This window comes from Agelaius tricolor, unplaced genomic scaffold (genome assembly GCF_023055355.1).
Source record: "Agelaius tricolor isolate 1412-34295 unplaced genomic scaffold, bAgeTri1.0.p SCAF_10, whole genome shotgun sequence".
NCBI classification, from domain to species: Eukaryota; Metazoa; Chordata; class Aves; order Passeriformes; family Icteridae; genus Agelaius; species Agelaius tricolor.
Genome location: NW_027269270.1, coordinates 13,315,758 through 13,338,136, shown reverse-complemented (window position 1 = coordinate 13,338,136; position 22,379 = coordinate 13,315,758). Strand labels below are relative to the sequence as shown.

At 34.4% G+C, this 22,379-nt stretch overlaps 1 protein-coding gene across 1 annotated transcript in view; it reads right to left on the bottom strand.

The window, feature by feature from the left end:
• TTN (titin) overlaps positions 1–22,379 on the bottom strand; it is a 235,038-nt gene that overhangs the window by 118,517 nt on the left and 94,142 nt on the right. Inside the window, 29 exon segments of the mRNA XM_071434272.1 lie at positions 1,148–1,228; positions 2,599–2,709; positions 2,914–2,994; positions 3,480–3,560; positions 4,451–4,531; positions 4,728–4,811; positions 6,225–6,305; positions 6,770–6,853; positions 8,473–8,805; positions 9,034–9,117; positions 9,349–9,432; positions 9,647–9,729; positions 10,057–10,135; positions 10,349–10,450; positions 11,360–11,443; positions 11,664–11,753; positions 11,920–12,000; positions 12,533–12,619; positions 12,824–12,907; positions 13,121–13,195; positions 13,402–13,479; positions 15,198–15,542; positions 15,741–15,824; positions 17,879–17,974; positions 19,160–19,237; positions 19,832–19,894; positions 20,195–20,278; positions 20,761–20,835; positions 21,669–21,746. Coding sequence (XP_071290373.1) covers positions 1,148–1,228; positions 2,599–2,709; positions 2,914–2,994; positions 3,480–3,560; positions 4,451–4,531; positions 4,728–4,811; positions 6,225–6,305; positions 6,770–6,853; positions 8,473–8,805; positions 9,034–9,117; positions 9,349–9,432; positions 9,647–9,729; positions 10,057–10,135; positions 10,349–10,450; positions 11,360–11,443; positions 11,664–11,753; positions 11,920–12,000; positions 12,533–12,619; positions 12,824–12,907; positions 13,121–13,195; positions 13,402–13,479; positions 15,198–15,542; positions 15,741–15,824; positions 17,879–17,974; positions 19,160–19,237; positions 19,832–19,894; positions 20,195–20,278; positions 20,761–20,835; positions 21,669–21,746 — 2,931 coding nt within the window.

The following is a 22,379-nucleotide window of genomic DNA, read 5'->3' as shown; positions in this document are numbered from 1 at the left end:
CTGTAGAAAATGAAGGGGTTTTCTTTCCTTACATACAACTTTAGTGACTGGATGTTCTGATGTCTTTGCTACTTTAACTTAAACCTCTTCTGGGACCAGTTCCTTTGGTACCTCAGACACTCGAAAAATAACAATAACTTTATACTGTCAGAATTTCATAAACACTAAAGGATAACAGCAGATCTCAGTGAAAACACAACGACAAAGATCTACTTTTTTCACTCAAAACATTTTATCACTTGAAAAACTTTTGACCACAGAAGAAAATGCTAACAGAGGTCTTGAATACTGTCTTCTATATTGTTAAAACAAGAAAATAATTTTTTTATTCTGTACTTTTGTCATAACATCAGGTATCTTTAGCTGGTGTAACTTTTAAGGTTTTAGGCACAGGAGCTTTGAATTTTTGTTTGACATCTACTTCCTTGGGTCCTTAAGGCGCTTTAGGAAACAGATTATTTTCAGTTATTATACAGAATTTTACAGTTATGTTCAAAACTTTTCAGTAGAAATTGCCAAAGTTCTTAATAAAACCTCTGATTTGATTTGTTTATTGTCTTAAGGTTATTTTATGTCTCTGTAAAGCCTCAGGAAACACCTCAGAGTCTTCTGGAGTTTCTTCTTCTACATCAGATTATTTTTCCATTTTATTCAAACATCTCCCAAATCTCTATTTGACTGAGACTGACATTGTCTATTTTGCATTCCTCATCACATTCTTCTATGTGTGATGACTTCTTGGTATCAATTTTTTTGTCTCTGCACATAAGTTTTCTTCTATATTAGACATCTCTATCACTCATTCTATGCTCTCTTTTGGGCCTAGTTTTTCATTGTCAGTCAGGACTATTTCACATCACAGAGGCCACCTTTTCTCCTCTTCTCCTAAGATTTCTCCTTTGTTCTCAAGTGTCAATCTAATTTCTGCTCAATATTTCTACTTCAATATTTCTAACACTCTGGTACAGATTACAACTATGATTCAAAAGAGAAGAATTTTAAACACAGTAACATATATAGAACAATATGGGTGCAGAAAGTAAAAGTAACTGGAAAACACAAACAAGCAATCAGATAACTAATCTGCACAATCAAGATAGAGGTGTTTTTCCTCTTCCAAATTTTAGTTTTCTGTAGCACAACATACCTTTGGCTGGTGGTGGTTCTGGTTTTTTAGGAACAGCAGTGGGCACTTTCTCTTCTGGAATTTTCTTGGGCACCTCTGGCACTTTAAAGAAAACAGCATTCATTTTTTAAAATTAAAGCATTTAAAATATGTACATTGTAAAGGAGAAAGAGGATCACAAGAAGCATATCAGAAGGAAAAATGTAAAAAGAGAGATGTCATGCAAAAAGCGTTGTATACAATTACACACTAATTGGATTATGATAAATGAGTCTTGCTATAAACTCTAATGCTCAAGAGAAAAATCTCCTCCTCTGAAAGACACTATTATTGACATATAAGCTTAAGGTAGTGTTACCCTTGGTATTTTAGATATAACCGTATTTATTGATTTCTTAGGTACCTTGTACACATTAAAGACATTAGTGTAGTTTTTAAAATTACAAAAATTAAACATTCAATACAGAGACATAAGACAAAACACCTTGATATATAAGGATGTGACAAAACAAGTAGATGGATAAGGATGCTTTGACAAAAGTTACAATTTCTGAGAAGTCTTCATGGTTCTACCCCTCTGGCAAAGAATAAGTTGGAAGTGACTTTCCTTGGTATCTGTTGTCAAGCAGGTTTAGATTTGCTATGCTCCCCATAAAGATGCAACCAAGCTAAAGAAGTCATGGCAAAAGTTGAACTTCAATGAAATACCTTTTAAATGTCATACATAACAGTTCTGTGCTTGGCAGTGCTATGTGATAATGACTAGGGTGGGATAAGCTGTGCTGCTTGACAGTTGTTATTGCCACTCAAACTGCCACTTCTGACAGGCTTTTAAAACACCTGAATGAATTGTAACAGCTGGTTTCTGTGCAAATTCTACTTCCATTCAAAATGAAATCAATTGACCCCAAAGTTTAACATGAGCAATGTGAAACAGAGGGATAGGATGTACTTCTTGCTAGTGTATGATCAAATTTCTGAGGCTGTACCCAAAAAGTGAAAACGTTCTGTAAATGTCATTGTGTGTTAACATGGCTGGAGCTTTCCTTATTTCTAGTCCCTTTCACTGGCTTCTGATACAATATCTAGGTTATTCTTGGGTGGAATAAATAGATCAACTCAATTAATTTTTAATAATTTGACAGCAACAGTACAAGGGACAGAAGAAACTTGTAGAAAAAGAATGAAAGGATATGCTGACCTATACCTTTGGCAGCTTCTGGCTTTTTAGGCCGAGTTTTTCTTCAGGAATACTTTTTATAGGCAATTCAGACACTTGAAAGCTATTTACTGATTTTGATTTTATGACTTAAACACAACTTAAGAAACAGAAAATGGGACATATACAACATAAACGCCACAAATCTGACATGTGGACCATGAACTATAAAATCAGAAACTATGTAAGAAAAAGAAAAAAGTAAAGATTTTTATCAGTGAAAGACCTCAGTTCTACCAGGCTCTCAAAGTACCTTTAGATGGTGGAGATTCTGGTCTTTTAGGCACAGCAGTGGGTTCTGGTTTTTTAGGCTTAACAATAGGTACTTTTTCTTCTGGAACAGCTTTCCTAATGGCTGCAGGCACTTTAAAAGATATTAGTTCAAATTAATGAGAGAAAAACATGTCATGAAAAATCTCAAATTTTTCATATAAGTAAGGTACTGAGAGAATGAATACAAATATGAATTATGCTGAACAAGGACTAAAACACAAACATGAATAATTTAATTTTCCTGGAGTTCAAGACTTAGCAGATTGTAGGAAGAGGTGATGAAGAAGGCATATACCTCTAGATGGTGGAGCCTCCTCTTTCCTATGAACAGTAGAAATTTCTTCTTCTATGTGAATCTCCTCATAAACTTCATGTACTTGAAAGATATTAGTTTAAACACTTAAATTAACTTAGAGTATCTTCAGAAAACAAGACAACATGTTAGATAAATAACAAACATAATAAAATATTCAAGCTCCTCTGAAGACATCCAGGTTTATTTTACATCCATGTGCAAAATTAGAATGCTTTCAAATAAGGGGTGAAAAATCCCTCACCGACCTGAACTCTGCAGTTTGTCAGAAGAAAGATGTGTGATGTGTCCTAAATTGAGCTACTACCCTGAGTGCAGAGATATGTCTATCTCAGTTATGTCACTTTTTCTTTATTTTTTTCCCCTTTGGGCTGATCTCAAGTAGCACTTAATTTTAAGAACATCTACAGACAATAGTTTTTTAAATTACTTTTTACTGTTGCAAGTAACCAAAATTGTTAAGTTCACGATAAACAGAATGCTCTCAAAATAATTTATATATGAAAACGTGTTTTTAATTCTTCAAATAAACTTAAAATTTCTTGTACCTGTAAAGTGTGCAGGTTCTTCTTTAGGTACAGCAGGAGGTATTTTTTCTTTGTGGACAGCTTTCTTTCGTACTTCAGGAACTTAAAAATATTGGCTTATTTTAGAAATTTGCATAATGAAATAAGTAATACAATTTTGTAAAAAAAAATTAAATCTACTAGAACAATAGAAAGAATATGTGGTATTGAAATGTGAATAAAACTTAACAACTTCACCTTCTGGAGTCTGGTAATTTTCTAACTCCTAGTATTTATGGTTCTGAATATGCTCTTCTCTGAAAAGATGGTAGGAGGTTTTTTTTATGTTTGGGTTTTTGTTTGTTTTTCCTGGTTTTGTTTGTTTGTTGGTGGGATGTTTTTGTGTGCATGTGTATGTGTATGTTTAAGAACTTTAGGCACTAAAAAGGGTTTTCTTTTATGAAATTTAAAAATTACCCATAAAAGCAAGGCAAAACTCCAGTTCAATTAAGTAATTTTTAGGGTTCCAACATGTATAGGGCTCTTCAATTCTGGAATCATGTAACAAAATTATGTTTCTATTAAAAATTTTGTGGCTTTCTATTTTGTCCTGATTTAAAGTCATACCTTAATCCTGACTTTCTTTAGGCCCTCTATATGACTACAAAGAGTCCTTTTGCAAATAAGCTTCTCTCACAACCTTTTAGATTTTTTCCCAATATATTGTCAGAGAAAATATTTTGAGAAATAGAACATGAGATATGAAGTCGAAAAAATATAAGACTCTCATGCCTACTAAATTTCTGTGTCTAATTTAGTCTTCCTAAATTTTAAATTGTTGCAGAATGTATCAATCTGTTTAAGCAACTACTTATAGGAAAAAAATAAAAACCAACTGTAAAGTGTCTCTAGCATCTAGTTGTGTTGTTTAAGGAAAACAAGCAAGCTGAGTTCCTTATTTGATATCTCACTTTCATAAGAGGTTAGAGAGAGTTAATTTGGAGGTAATGTACCTTTAGCTGGAGGAGCTTCTTCTGCAGGTACAGCAGCAGTTATTTTCTTAGGTGGGACAGTTTTCTTTGTCACTGCAGATACTTCAAAGATATTAAATTTTTTAAAGAACATTAAAATACACAAAGTGTAAGTAGCAAGGAAGCAACAGACACATAGCATCTAAAGAAACATTAGAATGAAAACATTAAATAACAGATTAGCACACAGATGGAATGATGAAGATGAATAATTTGTAGGAATGTGTTGCTTTACAGATTGCTTGAAGAGTTGGTTTACCTTTAGCTGCTGGAGCTTCTGGTTCACTAGGAGTAATAAAAGGCATCTTTTCTTCTGTTGGAACTTCTCCATAACCTTCAGGTTCTTTAAAGATATTAGTTTATTTTACATATTTTAATATTAGTTACAAGACAGGAGTAGAAAGACAAAATGAAAACATGCAGAAATGCATATGGACAAAGAGCTGTTTGAGCATAAGTTATTTAAATATCTTTCAGCCTGATCATTGACTTACTACTGCTGAAAGTTACCATTCCCAATTAGTAAAAATATGTTTACAGAAATATTTCATTTTATTTTCTAGTTTCTTAGTTCTGTCTATTAGATAGAATTTGTAACTGAATTTCGTATGTCTTCATTTGGAGTTGACTATCTCCATTGCAACTCAAAAATTAGGTGTTGTTCAGGATGGCTCTTAAACCAATGTCTACTTAAGTTCATTTCTTTGCTCCAATGTGACTCAAGTGCTTCCTGAATCAGAAACTTAGCTTCTCTTTTCTTTATGTATCTTTTTCACTCTACTCGAGGAAAAAAGTATAGCATTTTTAAAATGTTAAACTCCATTTTTACATTTAGCGTAAGGTTTTAAGTTTAAAATTTTTTTAAATGCTGAATTATATCTAAATTTGAGGAGATAGATGGTCTGAAAGATATTGATATAAGCTTCTTTTAAATAGTTTTAAAATTGAATTAAAAATAGCTCAAATTTTACAGAATAATATAGAGCATGACTTGATATGTTCTCTTCAACTGACGATTTGGTAAATGAGTCATTGATGTACCTTCATATAAAGGAGGCTCCTCTTCTCTAGGGATAATGCTGGGTACTTTCTCTTCAAGGACAGCTCTCTTATGAAACTCAGGAACTTCAAAGATATTAGCTTTTTTTAGTAACTTCAAAGTAATTTTCAACTTTTAATATCCCAAACAGAAATAAACCCAGAAAACGAAGTTGTTTTGAGGTCTTGGAAACTTTTCAAGAATTAAGTATGATACAGTTCTAGAACTGCCATCCTAGAACAATGAACTATGTGAAGAAATTTATGGTTTCAGCTCTCAAAGAGAGAGCCATTTGCTTTCCTTACTGCATAGTCATGCTCCTACTTCTGGTTGATGCAACAGCTTTAATAGCCTTAACTTACTGGCTCTTGCCCTGTTACTTCTTCACCAATATCATGACCTTGTATTGGTATCAAAACCCCAGTTTAAACTAAATTCACAGCTATATTATAAATAGAAAAGCACTGAAGCTTTACATACTGGTGTTGTAAGCAGCAATACCTCCTCAGCATGTTTTCATTCATAAATTCAGTGATTTACTGTCTAGCATATATTTGAAATGTTTGCCCCAGAGTTTGGGATTTATCACTGAGATTTCAATCTCCACTTAGAGATTGCAGTGGTGTAAAAAACATGACAGGTTTTAGTGATGTTAGCTGGGAAAAAATGGCACAACTATTTCCTTTTCATAAAATCTCATATCAAAGGCTCCTTTACCTTTCATTGGTGGAACTTCTATTTCAGGTGTACGTGTAGGTTTCTTTTCTTCAGGGACAGGTCTTTTGAAATCATCTGGCCCTTTAAGATATAATTTACTTTTAGGGCTTTCAAAGCTACTTGAAAGAAGTTAAAAAGAAGAAGAGCAAGTCTAGCAAGGAAGATTCTTGAAACATCAAAGAATTAAATCCTTCCTGAAAGAACATTTATGTTAATTTTGAAGATTAGACAGAAGAATAACATATTAAAAATTACATTCTTGAAAGATTATTTTTTCTTCTTCCTTTCCAGAAGAAATAAAGCTATTATTTCTTTCTGAACTTTTTTCATGTGCAAATTAATGACAGAACACACATTTTTAAAGTGACTAACATGTTTTCAACAAATGAGTTGAAACCAACAGGCAAAAAAGACTCAATGACAAACAAATGAAAAAAGACCCACCGTGAGGACATAAAACATGCACATGTTTCTCAACAAATAATGAGGACAAAAGACTGACATTAGAGTTCATGTTTCACAAGGACAATGAAGAGGAAGTATACCTTTAGCAGGTGGAGGTGTTTCCTTTTTAGGAACAGCAGGTGGTACTTTCTCTTTTGGAACAGGTTTCTTTGGCACTGCTGGCACTTTAAAGACATTGGTAGTTTTTTTTAAGAATGTTTGCAGTATGAGTATAATGTAAGAATAGAAGTTAAACAAAAAGCAAACAACGCAAACAGTCAGAACACAAAAATATTTCTTAAATGAATAAATACATTTTGTACAAAAGAGGCCAACTATCTGGATTGTTTTGCTTGGATTAATGCAGCCAGAGTTTCAGTATTCAGTGAAAGAAAAACACTGCTGTTGAATGAATTTTGAATGGGGATAAGCCTTAACAATTAGGTTTCATGTGCTATCAGCTGTAATTAATGGCAGCTGGGAATACAGTAAGGTTTCAATTTCCTATCAAATAACTCCAAGCTTTTTTGTAAAAACAAACAAGCAAACTGACCCACCTTTTCCCACTGATTTCATTCTGACAATTCATATGAGAAATAACTATAAAAGTTAGTTTAAAACAAATTCCTGGCAAATTTAGTGCTCTGAACAGAAAATTACAGAACTCTAGACTAATGCAGTAACTTCTCAAGCACTTGCTGACAATTGCTATTCATGACACTTATGTTTCATAAAGCCTGATACAGAGAATACCTATTAAGATAGCACACACTGCAGCACATCATTAATTTAAAAAAAGTTCTAGGTTTTTAGGATTCTGCAGGAAACTAGAGTTTTAACAATGAGCTTTAAAATATCACATACGTTGTGATGGCAAAAATTAAGTTAAGTTACTAACTTCATTCCCTTTGTCTCCAGGAAGTAATTTGCTTGATTTTTGTTTATTAAATAATTTTTTTTTTTTTTTGTAATTTGTCTTTAACAGTACTGTGAAAGAAAGCTAAGAGTCTAGCAGTCAAGTCAGAACAGGTAAAGTACTGGATTTGGGGATTCAGAGACTCATGCAGAAGGCTGTGTTTTCAAATTTATCTGATGGATGATGTACCTTTAGCTGGTGGAGCTTCTCTTTTAAGAGCAGGTACTTTTTCTTCTGGCAGAGGTCTTTTGGGCAACTCAGGCACTTTAAAAATATGTCATTTTGGATTATAAGTTATTTATGAAGAAACACATAAAAACAGCAAGCAGAGCAATCACTCATTTGTAGAGGAGCCATCTCATAATTCATGCATAAAAAGAGGGAGCAGTTATCTCAGAACTCTTGAGTAATGAAATAAGAAATATCAATGTACATCTATTTAGTACAATGTAGATGCACTTTCTGTTTGGTGTGAGGGATCCTATGATCATAAATTTAAATTATGGGAAAGAAGGTTCTAAATGAGTCCTAATATCTTTATAACTCAAAGAACCTGAACTGGACAAAAGAATTAAATATTAATGCATAAACAGTAATTCAGGTTGAAGCTGAATTACATAATAAGATTAACATTTTCTCTGCTTGTATTATATATCTGCTAGTTCACTCTTGGGCAGTCAGATAGGGAACCCTCCCATTTTACAGGGAAGGGAATTGCTTAGGAAGCACTAGGATAGAGACAAACTCTGAATGGGTTTATCATTACCAGCAACAGACACACATAGGACTACAAACAAGGCAAAATATAAATAAACACCCATAGGAGGCTTAAGCAGCAACTGAAAACTCACCACACTATAAGAACAAAGAAGTCATGACTTGATTTACCTATAGCTGGTTTGGTCTCATAAGCCTCCTCATATACCTCCTCATACTTCTCATAGATCTCTTCCTTCTCCTTAAACTCATACTGTTCATAGACATCTTCCTCCTCAGCCTCTACTTCATATTCGTGTTCCAGAATTTCCTTATACCCCTCAGGTTCTTCAGGTTCCTCGTATGCCTCAACTTCTTCAGCTTCCTGAATCTTCTCAAATTCTTCAATGGTTTCATATGTCTCATACTTCTCATATTCTTCATAGGCATACTCATACTTCTCCACCGCAGGTGCAGGAGCAGGGACTTTTTCTTTCCGTACAAGTTTCTTGGATACTTCGGGCACTTTAGAAACAGTATCATTGTTACTGCCTGACAATTATTCTAAATTTTTTTTTTTTTACAGTTAGACAAGATAACTGACAAAGAACAGAGAATATGCATGACAACCTCAAGCATAAGTTACATTAAATTATAAAACTATGCTTCTTAAAAAATATATATATTATAAAAGATTTTAGAATGAAGAGGACAAAAAATCTTTGGGAAAAATAAGAGGAAATATACCTGTACCTTTGGTTGGTGTCGGTTCTTTGGGTTTGGGCACAACAGCTTGCACTTTCTCTTCTGCCACAGCTCTTTTACGCACCTCCGTGACTTAAAAGACACAGATTTTGTTTAGGAATTTAAAAACAACAAATCACCTTAGAGCAATGTAAGCAGAAAAGCACAAGAAACACAGCTTTATGGTTCAACAACACAAACATTGAAAATGAAGAGTTTAAACATAAATTCAAACAAAGATCTTGTACAACAGAGACAAAAGTTAGAAAGAAGAAGGTCAAGGGTATTCCTAGCATAAATATTAATTATAAGGAGGACATATACCTTTTGTAGCTGGAACCTCCACTTTTTCAGCAGGAGCAACCCGCACCTTCTCTTCAGGAGCAACCTTCTTAGGCATCTTGGGTACTTTAAAGATAAAACCTAACTTCAGTGTACTTTTGCACAATTTTTAAATGGACAGAAAGCCAGAAGTTTATGAACAACAGAGCAGAAACGTACAAACAAATACTATAGTGACAAATACAATACAGGACAGAAATAGTTAAGTGTCCCTTGCTAAACTCAACTTGGATCAAGAATATTATCAGTTAACCATAACAGCATTTACAGTCTGCAGTACCTTTGGCTGATGGAGCTGGCACCTTTTTAGGAACAGGTTCTTTTGCTTCAGGAATGGGTTTCTTAGGCATCTCAGGCACTTTAAAGACATTTTATTTTAAGAATGTCATCCACCAGTAGCATGAGAAAGAGAACAGAAAACATGTACAAAGAGACATAATAAGAACTGATCTGCAGAATATATTTTCAAAAGATGAAACAGAAATTCAAACAAAAGACACTTTACATCCATGGGCAGACTTCTTGAGCAACTCAAATAGTTTTAGAGTTTGTTTTGTGCTAGGAATTTGACAAGCACTCTGAGATAGATATCAATACAGAAATGCAGCAGGGACACAAAGCTAACATAAATAATAAACAAACTAAACAGAGAAACTGAATAACAACATATTGGTAACTTATGCATCTTTTGCTGGAGGAAGCTCCAGTTTCTCAGGTGGAGGTACAGGTGTTTTTTCCTTTGGGACAGGTTTCTTAGGAATCTCTGGTTCTTTAAAGATATTATTTTGCAAACACGTGTTAAAATTGCTTTTGGAACAGTAAAAACATGAACACGGAAACAAGATAAAAACAAAAACATAGAACAAGACCACAAACTCCCCCTAAAACATATATAAGAGTTACATAAAACTTAGAACAAGAAATAGAGGTGAATTTTAATGAACACAAAAGATGCCATGAGTGACAAGAAAAGATCATGTACCTTTTTCTGGTACAATTTCCTCTGGAATAAATTCTTCTTCTTCCTCAGGAGCAAAAATGGGAACCTTTTCTTCAGACACAACTTTCTTTGCAACTTCAGGCACTTTGAAGATATTGTTTTAAGAACTTTACTTTCATGACATCACAAAGAAAAATCCATAACATAAAACACAAAGACACCAACTTTAAAGTAACAATAGAAATAGAAATAAAAAATAGGGGAAACTACTGGGTGTTTTTTACTCCCTGAAACCAGCGATGTGTAATTGTGTTGCAAGTCTTATATGAGGACTAGCACTTTTGCCCAGTTTGTAATTCCACAGTGTCATTGCCATCAGAAAATATTAGCAAGATATGCTACAAACCAGAGTTAGAAAACATTATTAGCATTAAGGTTTTTTACATAAAAACTTTCCAGTGTCTGCTTTTCTTTTCTTTTTTTTTTTTTTTCTAAATTACTCAGCTGCTGAGGTAGAATCTTCTTGTCATCTAACAGTGGCCTTTGCAATAGTCTACTTCCACTTTGAATTTCACATTTAGGGCATAGGATCTGGTTATTAGTATGATGAGTTATATATTGATGTTATTTTTGTATAATTTTAGCTAAAACCCTTGAGAATATAGCTTATTCTCAAGATATATGTAAGAGTGATCTCCCTAAATTAAAGAATTTCTAAGTAAAGGGCCATAAAATTTAATTTCAGCTATTTTGTTTAAAGAAAATTTATATTACTTTAGAAATTATTTCTGGATGATAATATCACAAGGAATTATTTCATTCACAGTAACCACTGAAAGTGGAAAAAAGCAGATGATTCAAGGCCTGATTCTCAGCTGGCTGCAGTCAATAACAGAATAGACAAGCCCTGTCTGAGCCCTAGCACTGCTCACTGCAGGGGAACAGCAGAACCTGAATTCACTCGAGTATAAATTGAATGTTAAAATTAGGTTCCACTGAAATATGAAAAAAAGAGGGACAGGAGTTATCTGCATACATCATGATATGATATACCTTTAGCTGGTGGAATTTTCTTTACTTTAGGAACTGCAACAGGTACTTTTTCTTCTGGGACAGCTCTCTTGCGCATCTCTGGCACTTCAAAGATATTATTTTGATAAGAAATTGGTAATTGCTTTTAGAGCATCAAAACAACTAAATCTACAGAACAAAGTCACAAAGACCAGAAAGAAGAAGAAGAAAACTCCTCTCAAAAGGTTAATTGAGATTTATACCAAGCTTAAAACAATCACTGGAGATGAAGATCAATTAATGAATTGAACAAAGCTCTGATAATCTTCAAGAATCAATGCTGTACCTCTTGCTGGCACCTCTGGAACCTTTTCCTCTTCTTCTTCAGGAACAAAAATAGGTACCTCTTCACTGGGACGTCTTGGTACTTCTGGCACTTTAAAGATAGTTTTTAATTGTAGAAAACTTAGACACAACTTGCACAGAAGCTAAAGCAAGTACATTTGTCACACAATGCTATGACGCTGCAGTTAAATTCTAACAACAAATACACAAAACCAAGAACAAGCATTACCCACATGTCCAGCTATAGGAAGTAATACCTTTGGCTGGTGGAGGTTCTGGCTTTTTATGCACGGGGACAGGTACTGCCTTTTCTGGAACCTTCTTGGGCACTTCAGGCACTTTAAAGACATTTTTATTTACGGAATTAATTTTCAATGTAATATAAAACCTAGTAAAAAGATAACTGTATATCTGATAGTAAGTTAACTACACAAATAGGGTAAAATCTAGTCATGTGATTAAAGTTAACATTGATTTTATCCACAGAATTATGCACAGATGTAAACTTACAAATATACAGGGACTACAAGACTACAAACTGGTGTGGTAATGCTAAGGGGGAAGTCTGGCTGTTTAGGTAATTTTTTTCTCTTTTGGACCATCTGTTTTTGAAGCAACAAGTCCTTTAAAAGATTTAGATATATAAGATCCAAAAGACAGAGACCATACAAAACACAAAGACATTTTCAAGGCAAAGAGTAAGGATAGACACCATGACTGACAGACACAGACCCAACAGTGTCAAACAGGTCAGGGAATGGTTCAAACACATTAGGCTGAAGAATTGGATTGTTACTGCCAGCAACAATCTTCTTATAAAGATGAAGAAACAAAAGTGGAAACACACAGTTGAACCAGAAAATGGCATACCTTTGGCTGGTGGAGGTTCTTCCACTTTTTTAGGCACTGGGACATGTACCTTCTCTTCCGGCACAAGTTTCTTTGGTACTTCAGGCACTTGAAAAAATATTAGTGTAGCTTAAGAATTTCATTTTTGAGCCATAAGGTAAAGAACATTGCTATGAATCAATAAAGTAGGGTGACAAAGAAGAACTGTCAAGAATAGAAAACTCTTCACTGTACATCATGTATGAAAAAAGACTGACTTTTAAATCATTTTTTAATAAACCATTCAGTCAAGAGCTATATCAAGTCCTATACCTTTGGCTGGTGGAACATCCTTCCTTTTTGGTACAGGAACAGGAACCTTCTCTTCTGGCACAGGTTTCTTTGGCACTTCTGGAACTTAGTAAGATATTATTAAATATTGAGCTTGGCATGAAAATCAAAACAACATGACATACAAACCAGTCACACTAAAACAATTAAACACAAACAAAAAGAACCACAGCTCTTAAGAGTAACAATTCTTTTTCTATCCTAGTTTTTAACACAAGTGAGAAGATAAAGGAATCCTAGAAGATCTTTCTGATCACAGAAAATGACAAGTGCATGTACCTTTAGCTGGGGGAGCTTCCTTCTTCGGCACTTGGACTTTCTTTTCAGGTACAGGTTTCTTTGGCACCTCGGGCACTTCAAAAACATGAGTTTGGTTAAAAAAATAAACCATATGCTACTCAAAACACAAATGAAACAAAAAAGACAACAACACAAATATTTCATATGAAGACCCCTCTCCAAAAAGAACAGAAAAAAGTAATAAGCAATTAAGGCATCTGAAAAATAATGGTAATTAAATATTCAGAGGATGCCTTCTAACATAAAGAGATGATATATACCTTTTGCTGGAGGAGGTTCTTTTTTCTTCAGAATAGATATTTTTTCCTCTGGAACAGGCTTCTTGGGAACCTCAGGCACTTGAAAGATACCATTAATGTTTTAGGTATTTACTTCCATAACAACAGGAACATAAAGTGCAAACAAACATCACAAATATATACTCATGCAAACAAACACCATGTACTCAAAAAACCAGCTATGATTTAAAAAGATTTTATCACTAAGACAAAATAAAATAACAAACTCATCATTTTAGCTGCTATTGTGTCTATTCTCCCTGCTTAGCCATGGAGACCATCAATAAAAATGTTTTCAACTTCAAGGGCTTTTTTGAAAGAAGAAGATCAAGAAGATTAAGTCAGAGACATTCAGTCAGTTTTTTGAATCAGCTATTAAAAACATGTTTTCAATGCTTGTCAGGCATGTAATAGGTTGCATCTGATCATATTCTTTTATATGTTTTAAATATAAATTGTTGACTGCATTTTCTTCCTGAAAAATTTCCAAGAGCTTTCTAAATGCAAAAAACCCAAGCACATCTAGTTTATCAACTGACTGACTTCAAGCACAGAACTGTCCATTATAAGTACCCAGCAGTTTATACCACCATTTGTTGGGTAAATGAAATGCTTTTTAAAAAATCCTTTTACTCTTCTGAAATCAGACTTTAACTGCAGTGAGGCAAAGGCTTCAACTAAAACATATCTAAACTTTCGTTTGTACTCCAAACCCTAGAAATGCCCATATAAATTTTACAATGACAGGAGAATAATTCCACTGTCTCTGAGCATAATGAAAAAAGTTTGGAGTACATATGAATTAAACTTAGCTACTGTGAGAGATTAAATGGAAATTTCAGCCAACACTAATCTCCCTGCTCAGGATTAACCTGGCTTTTGCAGTCTACAGCCTCATCTTTTCTCATGTTTATGACAAAATTTCTACTGCAAAAAATGTTAGATATAATTTTGACATATATTAATTAGTCAAATGAAATTCTGAAATTCTTTGATGGAAAAAGACACTGTGGAATGATTTGGATCAGGACTGGAAATTATACTCTTAGATGATTATGTAATTTTGGAAAATTGGATATACATGATCCATATCTTTATATTGATGCAGAATGGCTTTATTACCAAGATCTTGGCATGACCTAGTTCTCCTAAGTAGTGAGTACTGTGTTCATCCTGTAGTAACAATGTAGAAAATTTATACCCATACCATAAAAATTAGTCCTAAGGAAAACATCTGAAATGAAGATTATTTAAATACGGATATTTTTCTTTTTCATGAAAGTATATTATTCTCTTCAAGACGGAAATAAACATCAACCATAGGGCTTTCTAAGATTTCTGAAAAAAATTCGGTGTGACGTGTGTTCCTAAATCACTTATTTTCAAGTACCCTAGCTATTTTCTAGATAAATATATTTTTTGTCTCTGATTGCAGACTTTACATAAGCATTTTAAAGTATTTCAAGCACAGTCTGATAGAAAAATTGAGCCCCAGATGAGGATGAAATTCAGCTTGGTTAAATTTTCATAGTGGGTTATACAGAGTTCATATGAAAGAGGAATGAACAGGTATGACATGGAAAATTTTAATTTATGGAGTTAGTAGTAAAGAGTAGATATACAGCCATCACATGTTTTCTGTGCTATATAATAATCAATAAACATGTTAAAAAATGCACACTGTAAAGCACACTGCAACATTTTAAAACATATTTGGTACTTTCACAAAAAGAAAAGATACTACTTTTCCTCACACAAACCCTAAAGTTAAAATATACCTCTGGCTGGTAGGGCAGCCTTCTCTTCATACTGAGGAACCTGTGGCTCTTCCTCCTCATACTCAGCAACTTCCTCTCCATAATAAGCAGCCTCTTCTTCATAATGTGTGACTTCTTCTTCCTCTTCATACTGAGGAACTTCTTCCTCTTCATACTGAGGGACCTCCTCCTCATAGTGACTAACTTCTTCATAATGGCGAACTTCCTCCTTGTATTGGATTACCTCCCTCTCATACCTGGTGGTATCTTCCTCCTCGTACCTTGGAACCTCTTCCTCCTCCTCATACTGAGGAACTTCAACATAGGTTTTTTCTTTTCGGACAACTGTCTTGTGTACTTCGGGCACTTAAAAAGATACCAATTAAAAGAACCTTAAAATTTAGCACATAGATCTTACTAATAATAAGGATCACAAGGCACTGTCAACTAAGAATTAACCAGAGGAAGAACATTCCATAGAAAACAAATCAGTACTCACTGCACATGGAACATACAAGACACAAAAAACATTTACACCATATTTGAATACTCTATCCAGTATACCTTTGGCTGGTGGTCTTGCCATTTTTTTAGGAGGATAAATTGGTACTCTTTCTTCAATGATAGCCCTCTCTGGTACATCAGGCACTTAAAAGATACAGTACAATTACATTTAAGAATTTTTATATGCAAATTGTTTAAAAGAAAAAGTATTGGCAAGAAACAGAAAATTATATCTTACAAACACACAGCTGACATGTAAAAGACAAGCGTGCTTATTGCCACTGGACATGCAGTGAGGGAAGTCATTAGGCTTCTTTTCAATTAAGAAACAACAAACTTTTCAAGGTACCAATATAACCAGCTGATATGATTCCTGCTTCATCCACTGCTGCCAACAGTGAAGTTAAGTCTGCTGATGGGCAGTACTCAAAATCCAAAGCCATTCAATTACAAAATCAAAAACTTCATTGTTCTCTGAAGCAGCTCCTTGCCAGAGCAGTGACACTTTGCACTACCTCAGGAAGAGATCAAGAGTCCTCATTCACTGGCAACAAAAGATTTGTGTAGGAAACTCTAGATGAAGGTGAAGGAATGAATGGAGAAAAACTTTCAGAGTGACTAGCAATAAGATAAGGGCTCGGGTCTAATTAAAAGCAAAAGAATGACGTGCTCAGTGAGGAAGGTGTTTTTCCTCTTCTCTCAATTACTTTATGAAGTGACTTGCTTCTTCTGACATGGCAAGGAGCTGTTCCCTGTAAAAGCAGGGGCATCGCCAAAAGATCAAGATGTGGATATGTTCAGTTTTTAAGACTTATTCGGGAAAGAATGCTGTGTTTAAGCAGCATATCCTCTTTCACAGAAGTGTGTGGGTCTTGTCTTCTGAGGCAGGTGTCTTGGAAAATTTTTGACCAATATAATTGGAAACTGCACAGAAAATCACCTTGGCATTTTAAGATCTGGCAGACTTGCCAATTCAGAGAATAACTGTGGCATTTTCTTAACAGATTCGAGATTTTTTTCTGACCTTCAGAGATGGAATGCATTCTGTTGCTGACAGATTTGAGAATTTGTAGAAGCTTTATTCATGACAAGCTACAGTGAGCATAGATGAGTGGCTGCCACAAGTCTTGATGCTTGGTGTTATTTTTGGGGCAATGTGAAGACTCATTAGCTCTCTAAGTATTTTCTGGCACAGCCTTCCCTGATATTTAATTATAAATTCCAGGTACATCTACACTTGAAATCTTAAACTGAAACTGCTTGGAACCGATACTTTGGTGGATTTGAAACGAAAAATTGCATTATGCATGAGTGCCCTTTTCAGAAAGCTCAGATTCCTTTGGATTCTTTTTTTCCAGCTAAAACACCAGTGTTTGGTACCCTCTTGGAGAACTGTTGCCTTTAATGTCTTTCTGCTTTGACCCTTTTCTTTCCAGACCAAATGGCATATTACACCTGCCTAACAGAGAGCCAAAGGTCATCTTTCATCACACTCTCGGTACTCATAGTATGCTTGTCCCCTCAACTTTGGAGACTAAATAGATAGTTTAACTTCATGCTGATTTGTCTGTATTAATCTTTCATTACATGAATATGAAAATGCCATTTATCAAAAGTATCAGATCTAAAAGTAGTGAGTGTGAGGCATCTTGTGGGTCATTTTTCACAAATCAATTGATAATCTGCAAAAGTAAAAGAGCAATAAATTTTCCTTAAAGGCTATGGACTGTTGAGCAGGCAGATCCATTACATTGGATTAAGTGTCTCAGCCGTGCAGGCAACAGTAGAGCTAATGATTTTTTCTTTAACCTTCAGATTTAGGTGAGGAGTTGCTTTTACAGAACAGGAAAGGTCTGTCTGTCTTTTCAGAATAATAAAGCATATTAATTTAAATGAAAGCAAAGACTGTCTCTTGCTTCCCCTCAAAGGTCAGACAGGTGGCAAGATTTAAAAAGGAGGACCTAATGAAATTATTTGGCTTCCATGATGTGAACAGCAGCAAGCCAAGGGAAAGAATGAAATGAGAGACAGTATTTTATTGCGAGAATGAAATACTGTCCTGCTTTATTCTACAAGCTTCACTTTTGTGATAAACTGGCAGTAGCAAAGGACATGAAATTTAGTTTTATTCTCTCTCAGTTTTTTTTACTAGCTGACGAGATGTAACTTTGGATACAGAATTGTTTTAGTCTTCATACCTGTGTATGAAATCTCCTTTTCTGTGTGGAGAGAAACAGATACTTCCTCTGACATAGCCCAATGTTCTTCTTCTGTTGGTACTTCAAAGACAGAGTCTAAGATTAATTTTTTTTTCTGGTGTAATATCATGTACAATAATAAATATCCCATTTGGAGTTTCTTAGAAAAATAACTATTGTTTCCTGACACCACCCACACCCAGAGTAATTGGGAAAAACGTGTCTAGTATTTCTCAAAGGCTTTGTAAAAGTTCCTCTGGGACTACAATGGATCATAGTGATGGACTTGGTTGTGTAAGGTTAATGGTTGGACTCAATGACCTTAATGTCTTGTCCAACTCAAATGATTCCATAATTCTAAATTTGAACCTCAGGAGACATGCCAGAACAATAGGCCTGAAGCTCTGGTAGTCTTTCATCAGCACAATCTGTTCACAGATTAACCCATGGGCAGGACTACCTTCTGGTGGTGGAGTCACTTTTCTCTTTTGAACAGCAATGGATACTCTTTCTTCTCTGGCAGTTTTCCTCTGTGCTTCTGGCACTTTAAAGATAGTAATTGTAAGAAAACTACCTTCTAAAAGAAATCACACACATTCTGAAACTTGTATGAAAGAATTATAGACAAACAATTAGGAGTAAATAGCACACTGTTTAAAAGAAAATATAATAAACACAACAATCACATGAGACAAACAGATAATATTGTAAAATAATATATCTAATATTAGAGTAATAGATATATAGACAAAAAAATTGAGTAGGATATTCACAAATCATGAAGTAAGATGGAATGAAGATGAAAGTAAGAGGAAAAGACTTTGTCTCTAAACTCTTCAGAAACTCAATTAAACCATAGAACACCACACACTCAGGGTACATAACAAAATCAAACACAAGAACAGCACAGAAACAGAGAACATATTTGTAAGTTTGAAACACTTCACTGAATATTGACAATATTATAAACATTGATTTTTTAAAAAATTTTGTGTTCAATTTTTTTTTCTCTGAGTAAATGTTGTCACTCAGCTTTGCAAGCATTTAAGCATCCAGAGTGATCAATGAAATTAAATAGTAGTTAAAAAATGCAAAGAATGAAGGTGCATGACTATTCTCTGTCACATTCAGCAGTATATAGAAGGGGAAAAGATGAAGGTCCTTTTCATTTATAACCAAATCAGGAGACACAGATTTTATTAACTAGGCAGACTGTGACTATGATGCACATGGATGTCTAATATTTAAAAGCCATCTCTACTTCCAAAACAACTTGTATACCTTTAGCTGGTGGAGCTGCCACTTTCTGTGAAATTGGAACAGGTACTTTGTCTTCTGGCACAGGCTTCTTGGGCACTGCTAGCAGTTTGTAAAAAAAAGTTCATTGTAATAGATGTTGAATTAATCACAGTATACAAATATAAGCAGATGACAAAACACAAATCATAACTTGACATTTCTTCAAGTAAAAAAAGAAAAAAAGACAGCAAACACTGAACATTAGAGTCTGTGTTAGATAACTAGACATAAATACAAACCACTATTCTGAGACAAGACTTCTCTAGTGTAACTCTGAAAATTTATATACCTTTCTTTGGTGGAGCCACTTCTTTTTTAGCAACTGCAACTTTTTCTTCTGTGATAATTTTCCTGTGCACTTCAGTCACTTAAAAATAATGTGCAGGGATATTTAATTACAATATTTGAAATGCAGATATATGTTTCTTCTACTTATTCTGATTGTTTAAAAAAGTGCTAAGTGAACTTCAACAGCAACAGAAATAAGACACTGCTAAAGAGCATCCTTTACATCCATAGCACCAAAATGAGTAGAGTCAAAAGAAAGGGGAGTTCCCTACAAAGGTTACAGATACTAACAAACAAAACTGTATTTAAGTAACACAAATACTGCAAGACCTAACTAAAAAATCTCAATGGTAATAATCTGTTTACCTTTGGTTGTTGGAGGTTCCTCAAATTCTGCCTCAAAAGTGGGAACCAATGCTTCTTCAGGTTCTTAAAAAAGATTGTGTAACTTTAGAAAATTTGTTTGATTTCATCAACAGGTATAAGATAGAAGATGAAACAACATAAAATAACATAAAATGACATATAAATCTCATCAAGACAGCACAGGTCACAGGTGTCATTGTAGACAAACAGACACAAAAAACTGTTTAATGTTGAAGAAATTTGATACCAGAGATCTATGTTGCATCAACAATACAATCCCCAGCCAAGGCATATATGTTAAAAATGGAATGTAGCAAAAAAGCTTTTTTCTTTTTTTTGCAACAGAAACAAACACTGATATACCTTTTGCTGGTGGAGCCACCATTTTTTTAGACACAGGAACAGGCACTTTCTCTTTAGGAACTGCCTTCTTATGAACTTCAGGAACTTTAGAAAAATGAGCAAGATGAGAAGGAAGATGAGAAAGAATATTAAAGTGTAATATTTGCAATTGTCTCCTATACAATGTGTTTTACTGAGTTAACACAAACAAGAATTTTCAAAGTACAAGGTGGAATTTGAGACAGTATTCATCACTGTGAGAAGACAACACCTATGTCAACATGTACAAGCAAGACAGTAAGACAAACATAATCCCTTTGAAGACACATCAACCAGTTGAGGAATTGGTTTATACCTTTAGCTCCTGGAGCTTCCTTTGGAGCAGCTGGGACTTTTGGCTCAGGGACAACTCTCCTGTGCTTCTCAGGCACTTTAAAAGATTACAGTACATAGTTTTACATAGAGGAGTAGTATCACTATAGCACAAACACATACAAAAATGCCATAAATGGACATAAACATATGGCGTCAATATAATGTTAAGAATGATGAAACAACTCATATGTTGAAGTGAAATGAACTTATACCTTTTTTAGGTAGGGCTTCCTCTCTTTTTGGAACTGTTACTGTCTCCTCTATGTAGTAAGACTCTTCTTCAGTCACTTTTAAAAAGAGTAAAATATAAAAATACTTAAGTATTTTACATATATTACTGTCTTTATGGCCCTGGTAATATTTGTAACAAAACAAAATATTTGTAACAGCAACAAAATATTTGTAAGACAAAAATAAAGAGCATGCTTTATTAACAGACTCTTCTGGGATGACAAAATCTACATTCAAGCCGTCCTGCTTCCAGTGATGCCAATGGAAACACTCCAAGCAGCTTAAATGGAACTGAGAGACTGAGCTGTCATCTTGTATTTGCGTGGAATTTGAAAATGCTCCACTCCTCTCTCCACTAAGTCACTAATGTTGAAATTTGTCCATTTTGAGAAACCTTCTTTCCCAAATACTGAGAAAATTCCTTGACTAAAGATGTCCCTGGAAAAATCTGCGGTGTCATTAGTCACAGAAACTGAGTCAGTCAGTGTTACTGTCCTTCACAGTATTATTTGACCAAGATTGTTATTTTACAGTGAAATTATCTGAGGAACCCAAGTGCATCATGGCATTCAGAAGAACATGTACTTTATCCAAGCAACCTAGTGGAAGAGGAACTTCCAACAGAGGATTTTTGTAAACAGAAAGAAGTCCTGATAGATCTCACTATCAAAGAGATAACTTATTATTTTCACTGTATTGAAACAGGATTAGCTACTCTTCTTTTCAAAAGCAAGTAATAGAAATTGTAGAAATTTAAATTAAAATTCGTAAAGTACAAAACGTATTTATATAGTAGTAATTTTTTCCTTATAAATAAAGCAGGTATTAATCCAAACTGTCTATTTGGATTAATTTTTTGCTTTTGCCTATTGTTCCTGAATTTTCATACCTTCAGAAATTTCTTCTCTGTGGATGGAAAATGATACTTCCTCTCTTTCTTCTTCAGACCATTCTTCAACTGTTGGTTCTTTAAGGAAAATTATTAGTTTTAGTATTTTTGGAGGATGGATAAATGGAGAGAGGGAAGGGTTGATGGATAGAGAAAATGAAGTCCAATTCATGGCATGACAGATATGCATATGGCAATGACAGATATGCAAACAACCCAGAAAGTGCTGTGCACCGTATGCATATGTATGATTTGCTCTAAATTATGTGGTTTGTCCATGTCCCAGGTTCCCTATTGTGTGTTGTTGTATCTAATATCATTCACTTGTCAAGTGTCAGTTTATTAGAATGCCTCAGCTCCCCAAGTTTACCCATCACAATAACTGAAGTGGGGGAACAATAGTCAAAGAATTAGAGGTTTCTCCTTGATCCAACTGTATGAAAGTGAGGAAAGGAAAAAATGAGATGGATAGGTCAAGAACTGAAAGGAAATCCTGGCATGTACTCCTCTACAAAGGTGACTGTATCAGGGAAAACCTCAACTAGTTCTGGAGAAAAGATTAATTTCCAGGAGACAAACAGAATTTAAGACTGCATGTATCCATATGGATGTGCATTTGCAAGTTCATGTTTTTGACAGACATGTTCCGAATTTTCTTCCAAAAGTTCATTTATGGTTTTGAAAAGAAAGTGCAAATTTTCTTGACTGGGT